Raw genomic sequence first — 14,763 nt, 5'->3', positions numbered from 1 at the left:
ACATTCGGTTAAGGTCGACCCACCTCCCCCCTGGTTTTGTCCTTTTTTTTGGATATCAGATAATCGCGGCATGAGGGCATTACTCAGGATTACGCTTCGTTCCTTTCCATCTGTCGCCCTGTTTTCATCATCTATCTGCTCAGATGCTCAGATTATGGACAGACACATGGATTCTATCATTCTTCGGAGACGCTGCTACTTATCCCCAGCGGGGCTACTAAGGTACTGTAGAATAGTTACATTATTTCATGTCTTTGAACACTGCTGCGATGACGTGGTCTTCTGCTAGACAAAAATACTGAATGTGTCACTGGTAAATGATATTACCTAGCTATGCTTCTTTCTCTTTATTTCTCCTTTCTTTTTGCTTTCTCAGTTCTGACAAATACCTATATCGGTACCATAGCTCTTCACCCATCTCCAAGGTTTCCCTTTACGACTGATGCCTACCGTAACCAACGGGTGAAATATTCCACGGGCGGGCTGATCAACGCAAACACCATAACTCAAATGTAAGATCGAGATACCGAGGACACACATTGAAAGCCGGAATGCCTGAGGTCTTTGGAAACATGAAAATAAGAGACACCAGCAATCAAAGAACGGCGAAACTCATTCCGCCTGTATTCCTGGAGAACAGAGAATTCTGGGTTCTATAGAATGCTCCATTGGCGTCAGAGTGATCCTGTGATTCTCCTCGCTTCGTCAGCAAACACCTCGGCACCCCGTGGCGGAGGACACTTTTTTTTAATGTCGCCCGTTCAAGCCCTCTAGTCACCCGTCGTATACCTTGTCGCCGTATCTTTCAAAGGCTATTTTAGGTCGTAACATAGATTAGAGTGAAGCTACTAGCTCTCTGAGCTATAGCAGTAATCTGTTAACTTTCAAACTATCTCATCTACTATCAGATTTGCTGGAAGTTTCAGAGTCATTATTAGCTACCTAGACTGTAGATACATTGATCCTACTATTGTTTGGAGAGTCTGCTAATTGCCCAGTGCTTGCATACTAAGATACTATAGTACTCTACTGAGAAGAGAGCCGGGAATATTAATGACGAATTAACTTTGTGAAGAGGACTATACTTTTTTATTTTTATTTTATTTCATCTTTTTCAGCTTTCTCGAATCTGACAGGTCTTTTGATTGGTTGTGTATATATCTCCATGTCACCAACTGTCCCATTCCCTTCATGGCCAACCGTAGGATACTCAAACTATGAAATGTCTTTCTAGTTCTTGCTCGCCGTCTCGGATTAATAAATTGTTAAATTTCTCCCTAGTCAAAACCAATCTTGCGAACCAAATTTACACTGCGTGTGGCCAAGAGAATGACAGGCAAACTAGAGTCACTTGCTCCACAATAGATTCAACTAGTAAGATGCGAAGGGGTGCTCTGGCTGAGGAACTGTGAGAGTTCGATACCGCAGTCATCTGCGGTAAAATTGCCTTCAACTACAGCAAGGTCGCTAAACCCCAGAGTATAGAGAAGACCAATGCACGCACCGGGTGGCCTTGTTTTCATTGCAATATTATTAGGACACCATTTTTCGATTGCCGGCATCTCCCACTTCTTTTCTCACCGACTTCAGGCCGTCCGTAATTCAAGGCGGGGCCTTGGCATCTCGATCTCACCTGTGAAGCACATCATGTGCTTCAATTCAAAAGTAACAAGAACTATCTCATTCATCCACTAGCCACCGGGAGAACGTATCCCCACTCAAACAGTAAAGGCTTCACTGCATGAGGCTGGCCGGGCGCGGGATAACTGGCCAGCGTCAAAGTCTATTGACATATAGCGTCCATTGTACTACACATACTTCTAGTAGGTTGTAGCAGGATAGATAGACAGATACAGATATGGCCCAAATGAATAAGAGACAAAGACAGCGTAAGAAGGAAGAGAGAGAGAAGGGTAGGAGATAGTATTAAGCGACTGGGATGGTTGGGATATAATGGGTGGTGGTAAGGTAAATAACTTCAAGTCAAACTTTGATCAATTTAGGACCCACTTAGGGTTTTTCGGGTACCGCCCGTTCCCACTAGGTTAGCTTCCGCTCGCGGGGTTCCAATAAGGGGCTATTAGATTTATCAGTGCCTCGTGATACGCTGTGCCATCCTTACTGACCGGGCCGTAATAATCCTGTAAGAAGTTTTGACACCCGGCGCGTAAAAATAGTAGTCATGTGTTCTTCAACTGGGAATTATGGTTGGTAATAACGATGAGAAATGCGCGCCAACGCTTTCTGCCCAAATGACAAGAATTTAGGCGCAAAGACTTCGAGCCATTTTGCCGCTCAACGAGAATAGCCGGTCGATTGGTATGTCTATTTGAGTGGCTACTAGTTTTTTCCACAAAATGATCCGCTAACCGCACATTCTACAAATGTGATATCATCTAGCACAACCTCCACTTTCATAAGAGAAAGTGGGACCGTGTATCATACAGCGAAATAAACAAGGTGGACACCCAGCATCAGTTGACATACACCGCAGAAATTTGGCCGTTTCCAGGCGGAAAGCTATATGCAAATCATGTAAATGAGAGTCTACTCAAACTTAGTCAAAATTTTGCTTAAAACATTCATATAAATGTAAAAAAAAAGGTATACGGCCATAATGATCATCCAATAGTAAAGAACTAATCATCTCCCAGATGCTTGGATTCAGACAATAGATCATTCAGAATAGAGGGAGTGTCGGCCGCACCACGTTCTTGCACTCTATGACTTCAATAACATCAGAATCAGCACGCGCTTTGACCGTTGTCTGAGACCAAGAAGAGGCTGCTAGTAAAACCCGAAGACGAAAGCATCCGACTTTATGAATAGCGATGCTCTTGAAAACACCTGTAGATTGCCCGATATCATTCATAAAACTTTCAAGACAGGTTGTCAAGGGGCCATGGAGACCGTTCACGTATTTGTGATCTTGAGAATCTCTCAAGGAAATATTGAGAGCAAAGTGTGTATCAGGATGTATTTTCTCTGAGTTAGAGAACACCACTTTGACAGTTATGGCAATAGGCTCTCCCCGCCAAACCTGTGATGGAACCCCAGAAACGATAGAAATGGTAGGGCCATAAGAGGTGTTCCGTGGCTTTTCTTCCGCAAGCTTAGCTGTTGCAATCCCACTTGACATGCTTCAATGGAGGTGTATAATTAATCGTTGAGTGTTTTTTTGAGAAAATAACTCCGTCGGCCATTGTATATATTTATATCACTTGTGGTGGGGCACTCACAGACTTCGAATGATGTGACCCAGGGTACCCAAGCCTTGGAGCGCCAAATAACTCACCGGCTATGACCAACAAATTGCACGCTACCACATAAATCCAGAGATATTCTGTTTAGATACAGAGCTATGGGTGATAAGCATCCACACACACTGGAGGTGTTAAGGAATTTGGCAAAAAGAATACCGTGTTCACGTGGCGCCGGGATATTTCCCTTTTTTCTATTGATCTTGTCTGGAGCCCTAATAAACGTAAAATGGCTATTACGCCTAGAAGGGAAAACCTCATAGGTTAGCTTGATGTGTTTTTTATATATTGTCAAGATTCTATTATTTCTCATCTGGTCAGGTCAAGTCATTCCCTGAGGTGTGTGAAGGGCTGAAGCAAGACTTGATTCAATCTACCTAGGCCACGTACAATCTTCACAAAGCTTGAAGGAAAGAGCCAGGAAAGAGGGGTATCAGGGGCGGTGCGATATCAAAGCAAGAGCGTCATTTACGCTCAGGCCAACATCAAGGGGGAGGGTCTGCGGCCTAATGGTGTAGGCGTAGGAGCGATCACGTACACATATGTGATTACTATCAGGCTCTGACCCTTCACATAATCTGATCTCTATGAAACCCTAAATACATTACCATCATCTAATATTTCAATATTAGCTTCATTTCCTGCGTTCTCTAAGATCATTGACCTCTTTGAGACAGTTTCTTTAGGATAGTGCATTGATGAGAGTTAGTACTCGCACTAGCTGGACACACGGAATCGTGCTCTACGCCTACTATATTAGCTAAAAGCCACGCCAGTTTTCCGTCGGCCTTCCTTATTCTGTATTTTGCTTCCGGGTAGCCCTTAGGCTGGAAAATTTCCTTTGGAAAATTGTCACACTAACGAACTACTGTCGATCACTTGGAATCCATATAGCGTCGCCGTAATATAAGAAGCAAATGTTGGTAGGCTCTCTCATAGACTCGCCACGACTGAGGCCATGGCTCCCTAGGCAGCAATCGCGAATCGAACCGCCTCGAAATGAATTCTGAGATACCTGAGGTAGACGCACCATAATCCGAGGAGAATAACTTCTTTGCAAAGCATTCAACATTGGTGCATCGTTTTCGCCATTATATTTGATACAAAATTGACCAAATCTTTAGTTAATTTCGATACCAGATAAATTAGATACACTCTCAGTTACAGGCCAGAGTACGATTGAATCTGAGTAGCCTAGGATCACCCATTCAACCGTCAATATTAGCCAGTAAGCGTATGAAAATACCTCAACGTGGTATTTAGGATATGATATCAGATTTTTGAGAAGATCAATCTTTCAGCTGAGTCTCAGACTGTCCCTGAGTGCTTGGACACACATTAGAGAAAGAATGCGGTACGGTCTTCCTTCTCACTAGGTACACTATGTTCCAGATGTCTAATTCGATTCATTTACTTTCTCCGCCTATGGCACTAGTAAGATCAGTGATCTATCATCGAACTTTCTTGATTCATTGCTAATGTTCTGTCACCACAGCTTCAGTCCCCTCTCCCTTCCACAAGTCGATCCACAATTACTCACCAGCTTTTCATTGTGGATGGAGAAGAAAGCTTTGTATACGGGAACCTTGTTCGTCGTTGCTTTCGAAGCCTGGAATGGCTATTGATCCACAAGTGTTTCCCCATCAACAATTTTTGTTTACGGAGACTTAATGCCGTTTCAGATTATACACACTGTTGCCATGGCTTTCATATTCTTTTCCTTTTTGTTCAGGCCGAAAAAATCAAGTAATGGCTGGCGAACTAATGCATAATGAGTAATGCATAGAAGAACCCGAGTATCCCAACGTCAATATTGAGCGCGGCAGGAATTAAAGACTAATGATTCGTCCGCCCGCTATGTTGGAGTTGGTGTGGTGTGGAATCAGGACTGGACTATGGAGGCCAAATGTTTGCATCGAGTCACGAGATGTGTCGTGGGAAGGATCTACGAACGACAGCAGGGCAGATTCTACCATTTCAAGGGGGCAAAACGAAGTGACAAAAAAAGTAGCGAAAGTGTAAAAATAAAATGAGCTCAACTCATAGAACAACTACGGGCAATTTAGATCAGGCAGCTAGCAGTACAGCTGCCATATAACTTCTGCTCCAGACTAACGTCATATCCAGTAGCCGAAAGTGCCATAACCCACCTGTCGGCAAACGTAAGTGGAGACTGATCGGCACAAATACAGTATAGCAACCCAGGACAGACCATCCGACTTAAATTGTCCGCCTTGTGGGGCTGATTTCATATGGGCGAAAACAATATTCAGGCGATCCGTGTGAGCCCTTTGTCGAGGCAATCCCAGGGGCTAGTGGGGGTATTATACCTTGATTCACGCAAGCCTCGGCACCGAGCCTTCCTGGACAAGATGGTGTAAGCCTGATAGTCGATCAAGGAGTATCGTATATGAGCATGGCCAGCAAAGAAATACACGGGTGGGGCCTCTGATCTTATTCTCATATTCTGACACTTCGTGGAGACGAGAGAACCTTCCATCGTTATTTCGCGACTTTTATTCACTTCTCTTACTGAGGTTTACTAACCCTGCAGTTAGCGAGGACGATTTATCCAATGTACACCAAGATCTGAGGGCACTTGCACATGTTTATTTGGGAGAGCTTTTCCTTAATGATTTTGTTTGCCCACCAAGCTCTATCCAAAAGGACCGGGTGCAGTGGGCCTGACTGCAAGTCGGTGAGAGTACTTAAATATGGGCAGAATTGGACCCACTCAACCCCACTGCACTTTATATTCTCGACCTGACTGCAAGCAGTTTTTCTTGTTCGATCGGACTCAAATTTTCGCAAATTTCTCTCTCGCGTTTTAATCTTATCTTCTTCAGGTATCTATAGCACTTAGACTGCGACACAAACCGTAAAGACCGCGGTTAACCTAAAACCTAACCAAAACCGCAGCGGTTTTGGTCTTCATTTCAAGACCTCACGATTTCGCGGTTAGATTTTGGTCTTCATTTCAAGACCTCACAATTTTACGGTTAGGTTTTGGTCTTCATTTCAAGACCTTACGATTTTGCGGTTAGGTTTTGGTTAGTATCTCAAAACTGCAGCAGTTTTTGAGGTTAACCGCGGTTTTTGTAACGGTACTAAGGTACAAGCTAGCACTTGTTGACTAGATGAGAGGATAATGGAAGAAGAAAAACAGGAGATCAATTCAATCACTTAGTAGAATATACAAAGAGACTGATTCTTGAAGAATCTTCAAACAATCAGAATAAGACAAGCAAGATTATTCAATCTTTTCCTTATATACCTTCTTCGAGAAAAAAGCGGTGTCGAATCGGGTTCGAAGTATGAAGATCAGTAGCTTCACCGAACAAGATAAGCTCTATAGCTTCACTGTATCATTCTTCAGATCCTTTGTCAGAGATCCTGTGACAACTATTTCCTCTTTCTTTCGAAAGCCTGGCCCCAGATATATCTATAGACTCTTCAAAGAATAGTGTAGAAATATAAATAAATTCTTTGTTCCAGATTCGCTCTCTTTATCATATATAGACAGAATGGATCCATATTGACTTTGTAGCAAAAGCTCAAAGAGATCTTTTCTTCAAAGAGACAATGAATATAAAAAACCAGCAAAAAACCGGTGCTTCCGGAAAATATCGCTTAGAAAATATTCAGTCTCTATTTTTATAACAAAATATATTCGGTTTGTGTTGAGATTGTTATATCTGCATCTGTATCTCCGACAATATCTCGCCGGCGGATGGCTGTGCCAGCAGCAGTTTTTGAATCAGCTTTTGTGATTTGTTCAACTATAAAGACTGCGGCAGCAGTGCCAGCAACAATTTCTGCTTTAGCAATTATAGTATTCAATTGTACTTCAACAGCTTCTATAACAGCTGCCGGTCTGTCTTGTATTTGTAGCAGATATATATAGAAGACGAATCTGGAATGAATCTCTGCCGCTGAGAAAAAATATCAAAAGAAGAGAGAATAGATAAAACAACAGAAAATTGTCTATGGTAAACAACAAACAGCTGCTGTTTTGATAGGAGATAGAGATAGAGACAGAGATAGTAGTGATAATAACAGTAATAATAATAGTAGTACTAGTGGTGGCAGTAGTTATAATAGTAGTGACAGAGATATTTTGAATGCAAATAGCAGTAGTAGCGCAGATAACCAAAATCTGGTTGTATTGCAAGACAAATATTTATTTTGTCTTTGATATTTTAATAGAGAGATTATTCAATACAAGACAAATAATTCTGACAACTATATATTTTGTATCGACTATTATTTCGATACAATTAATTCTAAATACTATTATATCTATCAGAATAAAAATAAAAACAGTATTTGCAAATTAGTATATCTTCAATCTCGGTTCATAGTTGTTTTATAGACTAATAGATTCTAGATATCTGCTATAATAATAGAGGATACTAAAATATTTGTTGATATTTTAGATTGGGCTGCTTGAATTCAGACAGCAGATTATACTGAGCTATCTGGTAGTTGGATTTTTGGCTATAACAGTATTCAGATTGATTGAACTATATCTTGTGTTCAATAGACAATATATTATTTATATATATTGATTTCCTTGTTATACTATATAATTCGGTAGTATTATATCTAGTTTGGGTTTATAGTTGATATTGTTGATAAAATAAAAGAGAGTCAATACTATTTCACCGAGATCTTGCAGAGAAAACAGATTCTTATTCAGTATTCTAATTCTCTCTATTGGTTTCTTATATTGTTTACAGTATAAGGATTCTGGATACAATTTATAGCAAACAATTGTTCGAAGTTTCTTCAGATCAATAGCAGATAGACTGGATCCCAGTAAGATCAGATATATTGATAGTGTATTGAAGCTGACAGATAATTTTTGTGGATTATAGTAGAATCTGTGAAGACTAACTAGTAATATCTCCCTCTATTACAGGCATTCATATGGTATGTGCTAAAAGTAATACATTCGTATTGGTACTTTTTTTTGGATTTTTGCGGGTCAGTGGGTACCCGAAAAAGCAATATGCGAGGTCTAGGTCTATTTGGCGAATTGTTTTAGGTGACCTCTCTGCCTCGTGTTCAGCCTAGACTGCGCCATTTTTTCTTGGCCCCCAAATAGCCTTAGTGGATCCTTGATTGGCCGTTAAGAATGTTATATCGCCTAAGGTACCCGGTGAGATTATCATTTTCCACCATACATTTACTTAGGGCTGTATTAGATTCATACCAGCCTGAGGTACACGGTGGAATCTGTCGAGGTAGATAAGACTGGAAAAGTAGGGGCCAATTGGCTAAGCCCGGTTAATTTAACAGCCACCTTTTAGATCATCTGGGGGCAGTAGTACATGCATGCCATCCATGCATCATCCCCAAGATCAGTACTTTTGCTTGAATCGTGAAAATGGCCCCCGATGAGAAAATATGTTAAGAATACGTCTTGGAAAGCTTTTATAATGGTCCCTTCTCCAACAGAACCTAATATCCACAATACTTTGGATGTCAAACTGGCATTATCGAATCCAAGCCGACAAATTGTTGACTAATTGTGGCCACAACGCTTGACGTAAGAGTCATGTCAGACCAAATAGAGCCACCGATGCCCTTATGGTCTACCCATTATCCTGGTATCGAAACTCCATCGAATACAAACGAGACAGTAAGGCTGATGAATAGCAAAGCCTGCGATCAATGCCGATCCAAGAAGCAACGCTGCGAACGACAGCGACCAGTATGCAGCAACTGTAAACGATTGAATCTGGTCTGCGAGTATTCTGGGCGAGGGAAAAAGCCAAATCAGAGCACCGAGCTGTGAGAATCATGTATCAAACAGTCGGAAGCTCTCCTGCGCATAAAACTGACATGATAAATAGTATACGACGATTACGTCGGGCAGAGGATCGCATTAATAGTATTGAATCGTCTCTTTCTCGAATTCAACCCTATCTCGATAAGGTTGACGCCGAATCCGTGCTAATCAACCTTCCCAGTGTGGGAGATCTATCGTCGACTAGTACAATTGGTAATGAGATTGATGACTTTGAATGGCCATCGACTGCTCCTAAGTTTCAGCAAGAGTTCTCGGAGGAAAGAGACAACATCGCATGTCTCGCAGTGGCTTGTGCCAACACTGCAAATGCAAAATACGGTGGAAACAATCACATGAGTGGACCGTTAGCCACACTGAACTCCTCTTTGCATCATATCACCGAACTCCAGACGCAGGCCCAGAATGGAACAGATATAAATGACATTGTGATAAGACCTCCGGTCTCTATACTACAAGCGATGGCGATAACGTACTTTGACACGCTGAATGATTCATTTCCTATGTTCTTTAGACGCCACATTGAGGAACTTATTGCAGCTTACAGTGTCTCAGGGAATTGCAGTCAGGACGCTGCCTACTCGCTGTGTTGTAATAATATCATTCTCCTGACTCTCATGTCAAATGCTCGACGATACCTTGCACAGGATGTGCCTGCTGTGATGGAGTTGGAGCTCTTAAAGACATTCTTGGAGAATGCGTTGGGAGCATTCGGGAATCTGGAAGCTCTTCTGTATCCCAGGATAGCAAATTTGCAAGCATTACTCTCTCTGGTGAGGCAATTATCTCTCTGGAGCTTGCGTCGAAGATTCTACTGACATAATCAATCAGTCCCTAGTGTGCCAGTCAATGTGTCTCACAGACCTAGCACGAAGAAGCGTACAGCTCACACACTCTCTATGGAGACTCCTGGATTTACAGAGCGATTTACAGAAGAGCCCTCCACGGCCAGAAATTGCTGTGGAACACATCAAAATATTCTGGTGCATCTTCATACTGGAAACCTCCATCCCAATGAACGCATCTAGACGAATACCCTCATTTGCATTGACCGAGATGCCTTTGCCACTAGAGGAACCGGGAAATCGTGGCAGTGCTCACTTTCTTGCCGCAATTCACGTCGCCCGACTTCGCCATAATGTGTTAGTCACTGGCACTGCCTTTACTTCCAATCATACGGTCCAGGGCCTTGCAATACATCATCTTGAAGAATTACAGAATCTGCAGTCGAATCTCGGCATTGATGCTTCTAGCCCCTTCACGCCGCCCTGTATAATGAATGACTTCCAGCTCTGGACTACCCTCAATTGTTTAATTACTAGATTGATGATCAACAAGACATTTACGGGAAGTCAAAGCTGCGACTCAGTCCTCTTAACTGCGCAGAGGGCGGTCTCAATTCTAATATCCATAGGAATGGATCCTAGTGAGAATCTAGATACCCAGCCACTTCTGCCCCTGTAAGTATGACCCTACACTGTCTTATTCTGCAACTAACTAAGCGTTTAAGGCTTTTTTCTACCGAAGGGCTTGTCGCTATCTCTGCGCTTGCGTCAAAAATTATTCAAGACCCCCACGCCACTAGCGACGTCGAGTTGCTAAAGAGCTTCCATCAATTTCTAAGAAAGTTTAATATGATATGTCGTCATATAACACTTGCCACGAGACTTGAGGCACTAGTGAGTGCTATTATTGAGTTTGTGGCTATTGTTAGGGTATTTCCGAATAGCTACCCGAGCTCAGACCTTACTTCTGGTATGTTGATCTGTCCGTTTACCGCTATAGCAGGCTCTAACATTCGCTGCGAACTAGGACTTGATGACACCTCTGTCGATTTCTCCTTCTTAGATATAGACCGGCTGCTCTGATAGATTAAATGACTCTACACGGGTGCCAATGACCCTGATTTGTGTATATTTCACGCTCTCCGACCTCTCACTGCCTAACCGGATGCTGAGTACGTGCGCCACGTGAAAGCATGTATGATCGATCTCTTAAGAGATACCATGCGCTTACCTTAATATGAGTCAACAAATTGAGTCACGAGCAGGTCCACTACGGATTACAGGTATCGGGTCAGAACCTAGCGCTGACATCAAATACTTAGCGCCTCTCTAGTACTGCGTAAGGCACAAGGGATTCTTAAGGATCTAGCGCGGAAATTCCACGAGAGACGAGATCGATTCTCTTCATTTCCTCTAACAGCAAGAATTCCAATGCGTTCAAAAAGTTCCTATCTGAGACGGGCTAATCTACGTAAGAGGCGATACTGACTTCCTTTCCTTTCCTTTCTCTTCACTTTCTTCGGGCTATTCGTAGTGGGCTTGACATGGCTTTTCGCAAACCCATGTCAAGCCCAGTGCAATTAAATCTTGCTACAGTGCTTCACTTAGTCAGGACACCTAAGAAACAAAGATAGACTGAACTTGAATATACCTGCAATTAACATGAATGTATACCTAGACTCTATATAAATGATATACCATCTTATAGCCTCACCCTCTGTCTCGAAAAATCTATATAAAATTGTGATTTTATTTTTGTTCCTCCTTGGCCTTCTTGTCTAGGGATGGTTTGTGTCCCGCGAAAACTGAGGTCGACGCCCAGGAAGCAGGCCAGGCAAATGATGATTGCTGGATATTCCTTGTGGCCTCACCGGACACCAGGTGATCTACAACAGCGATAAAAATATAGGCCCCTATTCCAGTACAAATATGCCACCTATCTCAATGCGTTTAGTGTCATGAAAGAGAAAAAGATGTAAGAGTTCTGAGACGCACCACCCGTGAAGCTCTAAAACAAAAGCCCAGGGAAGACCTATTGCTTCTCTCGCTTTGGTCAAGAACCCGCAAGCCCACTGATCAACCAGCCAAAGCCAATACCCAACGTTAAAAATCACTTTCACCATAAGTTAGTATTTAGAATATTAACGCTGGATTATATTACCAACCTGCTCCAAACCTAACCATTCCCCAGATCTGTCGCCGGCCATTTGAGTCTGGTAGGGTCCGACTTTGGACAAGCCGAACAGTGCGAATCCCAATAATGGTCACTGTACCGACAAACGACACGGAATGAACGATAAGCTCATTGGTAATCGTATGGAATGCTATCAAAACCAGCAAAACAAAACTAAGTACCATAGCAATGATGATAGATTCTCGGCGATTAGAATTGGCCGTTAAGACACGATGTAGAACCGGGGTTGTAGTGAAATGCATGGAGAGATCGTCCACTGGTGGAGGAAATTATAAGCCGGATAGTAGCTGGTGGGGATATGCGACACATACTCATTTGGGTGTAGTACTTGAGACTAAGATGGAATGCAAACGAGCATAGACCGACCGCTATTAATCCCCAGTAGGGAAGGGCACGTAGAGGATCGCCATATTTGTTCACTTTGGATCGCATCGCTTTGGATCGCAGTTGGCGCAACCCATAGATGCCATAGATAACTAGAGGAGATGAATTAGATTAAAAAAAATTTACGTTCCTTGCGTTATCTTACTATAGATGACATTTGACAGGCTGTTGATAAATTCGGCAATATATCTGCTCACGGCGTAGTCGGTCTCGCAGAAGCTTTGTTGAAGTCAGCAAGTGAATAGATGCGCAAGATAGCATACTGACTTGGCCTTTGATGTTGGAGAGCCCCAGAAAGAATCTAAAGGGTCGGAAGAGTCCATCTTAGATTTGAATGCAGTGCAGTAAAGCGGTGGTACCAGTAGGAAAATGGTAAGATAGAGGGGCTAAACCCATATATATGCACAGATGGTGTGTACGGAGGTTAATAGAGATCACGAGTGCAAAACCCCCCCCCCCCCAAATGGTGGCTTTTGACGGGCAGAATCCCCCCCTTGGACGTTATGCTGATACAGGTCTAGCCTTATTAGATCTAGCGTATTACAAATAATCTTCTTCTGCCACATTCAGCTTGGGTCTTCGGAAACGCTCACGAAGAGGCCTACCGTACTATTGATTGGCCAACTCGTCTTCCTGCCCTTCTGCTCAGGAATAAAGCATCGAAAAGGCCAAATTCTTCAAAACACCATTGTCTTCGCTAAAGAAGCTCCTCTCTTCTTTCCGTCTAGTCAAGACATGCAGATTGAAGTTGAAACGAGTTTCAAAATCACACCAATTGCCTCCAATATTTTTTTAGGTTCACCACAATGTCATACAATATTATCTTTTGCTAATCGCCTCCCCTTTGCCCTTCAGTTCTCTGACGCAGTTGCTGACGCATTTTCTGACGCAGGGCACCCTAGCAAGCTGTAGACAGACGCCGGAGTGTCAGTCAATAGATCTCACAATCTGCAGTCCACACACACTCTCCTGTGAATATGATACAATATGCCCTGTATATAAGAGATTTTATTTACCGACTTTTAATCTCCGTGTGGCGTGCGTATCACTAGTCGACTTACAGTGGCACCGCAAAAGTCGGAGACTCATTCATTAAACGCTTTTGTGTCCACCTTCCTATAATTGACTAAAATTTACCTTTAAGCAGTACAGTTGTAGTGTATCACTTCTAGTTTGGGCGAGAACTAATCTATCGTAAGAAGGCGGTCAAAGGGGGTCTTAGACTTTTGCGGTGCCACTGTAGTGGCTTTTTATTTCGTCTCGGCCCCTAACTTGCTTAGTACATCGGTGTCGGAAGCCGGTCTTTTGATACAGATTAAAAACTTTTGTAAGCAAACACGATTGTAACCAGAGCGTTTCCTTTGTTTCCGATTTCCCAATCACCCTTGATATTAGACCCGGCAGGTCATTGTGATGTCGCAGCCCACTGGAGGGAAAAGCGTGGGATTCTACCTTGCCTTCCTGTCGCTTTCATTGTATGCCTTCACGCATGCCCTGGAGACCACCATCTTTCCTATATCCCTTCCGGTAAGAGTCCCCTGCGCATCTTTATGGTGGGTCTAATTTGTTGCAGAGTATTCAAGATGACTTTTCGGCCCCACCGTGCAATACTTCTGGGCCAACTCGATCTTCTTGCTCTTGACAGTCTTGACCCAGCCTCTCGTCACCAGCCTTTCCGATATCTTCGGTCGCACATACCTACTTTATAGTTGTCTCCTCCTGTTCGCAGCTGGTGCGGCTCTTGTCGGTGCAGCGCCGAACATCTACATACTCATTGTCGGCCGGCTCATCCAGGGAATCGGTGGTGGAGGGGTGGATGTACTAACGGAGATTATCGTCACCGATATAACGAGCCTAAATATATTCCAGTTGTGTACCGGGGGGGGGACGTATAGTTAAGAAGTGGGGCCGAGGGGGGGGGGTACGCGATTTTAGAGTTTAAATCATGTACCCCCCCCCTAAGTATCCCAACTTTTGGGATTTTCTGATCGGGTTTTCTGATCAATACTAAACTGAGGGCCAAAGTTTCTGTTTCTGTTGTCGGTATATTTTTCGCTATTTTGGTTGATTTTTGGTCGAATTTCAAAAATTTGGTCTCGAATTTTTTGATGGGGGATCTACTTTTCCGATAAGACGGATACTTATCTTATCGATTATCTAGGGTTTTTAGGTTTCTCTGCTAGGGTTTTCAGGTTAATTAGGGAGACTGAGAATACTAATATTGTAGAGAACTAGAAGATACAGAGCAGAAACCGCTGAAAATAGCATTTGAGTTAAGGATTCAGAGGTCCGCGGTGCGGAAACCGCTACAGAAGCAGAGTGTGGAGT

At 42.9% G+C, this 14,763-nt stretch overlaps 3 protein-coding genes across 3 annotated transcripts; 1 reads left to right on the top strand and 2 right to left on the bottom strand.

The window, feature by feature from the left end:
* Positions 1–2,680: 2,680 nt before the first annotated feature.
* Positions 2,681–3,139, bottom strand: N7469_011529 (uncharacterized protein; the record flags this gene model as incomplete). Its single annotated transcript, XM_056650434.1, has 1 exon — positions 2,681–3,139. The coding sequence occupies one exon, from the start codon at positions 3,137–3,139 to the stop codon at positions 2,681–2,683; it is 459 nt and encodes a 152-aa protein (XP_056494943.1).
* A 5,681-nt stretch (positions 3,140–8,820) lies between these two features.
* Positions 8,821–10,940, top strand: N7469_011528 (C6 zinc finger domain protein; the record flags this gene model as incomplete). Its single annotated transcript, XM_056650433.1, has 5 exons — positions 8,821–9,056; positions 9,119–9,845; positions 9,904–10,532; positions 10,583–10,827; positions 10,885–10,940. 5 exons carry the CDS (start codon positions 8,821–8,823, stop codon positions 10,938–10,940), a joined length of 1,893 nt encoding a protein of 630 aa, XP_056494942.1.
* A 568-nt stretch (positions 10,941–11,508) lies between these two features.
* On the bottom strand, positions 11,509–12,812 carry N7469_011527 (ceramidase). The gene is made up of 6 exons (XM_056650432.1): positions 12,703–12,812; positions 12,581–12,654; positions 12,363–12,527; positions 12,023–12,307; positions 11,853–11,970; positions 11,509–11,793 (listed from the first exon to the last, which is right to left on the bottom strand). The coding sequence occupies exons 1-6, from the start codon at positions 12,756–12,758 to the stop codon at positions 11,607–11,609; spliced, it is 885 nt and encodes a 294-aa protein (XP_056494941.1). The 5' UTR covers positions 12,759–12,812; the 3' UTR covers positions 11,509–11,606.
* Between the last annotated feature and the right edge of the window lie 1,951 nt (positions 12,813–14,763).

The sequence above is a fragment of the Penicillium citrinum genome, assembly GCF_028827155.1.
Source record: "Penicillium citrinum strain IBT 23319 chromosome Unknown utg000011l:1.0-294111.0:1.0-294243.0, whole genome shotgun sequence".
Taxonomy (NCBI): domain Eukaryota; kingdom Fungi; phylum Ascomycota; class Eurotiomycetes; order Eurotiales; family Aspergillaceae; genus Penicillium; species Penicillium citrinum.
The sequence above is the reverse complement of the archived record's forward strand: the minus strand, read 5'-3'. Positions and strand labels throughout refer to the sequence as shown.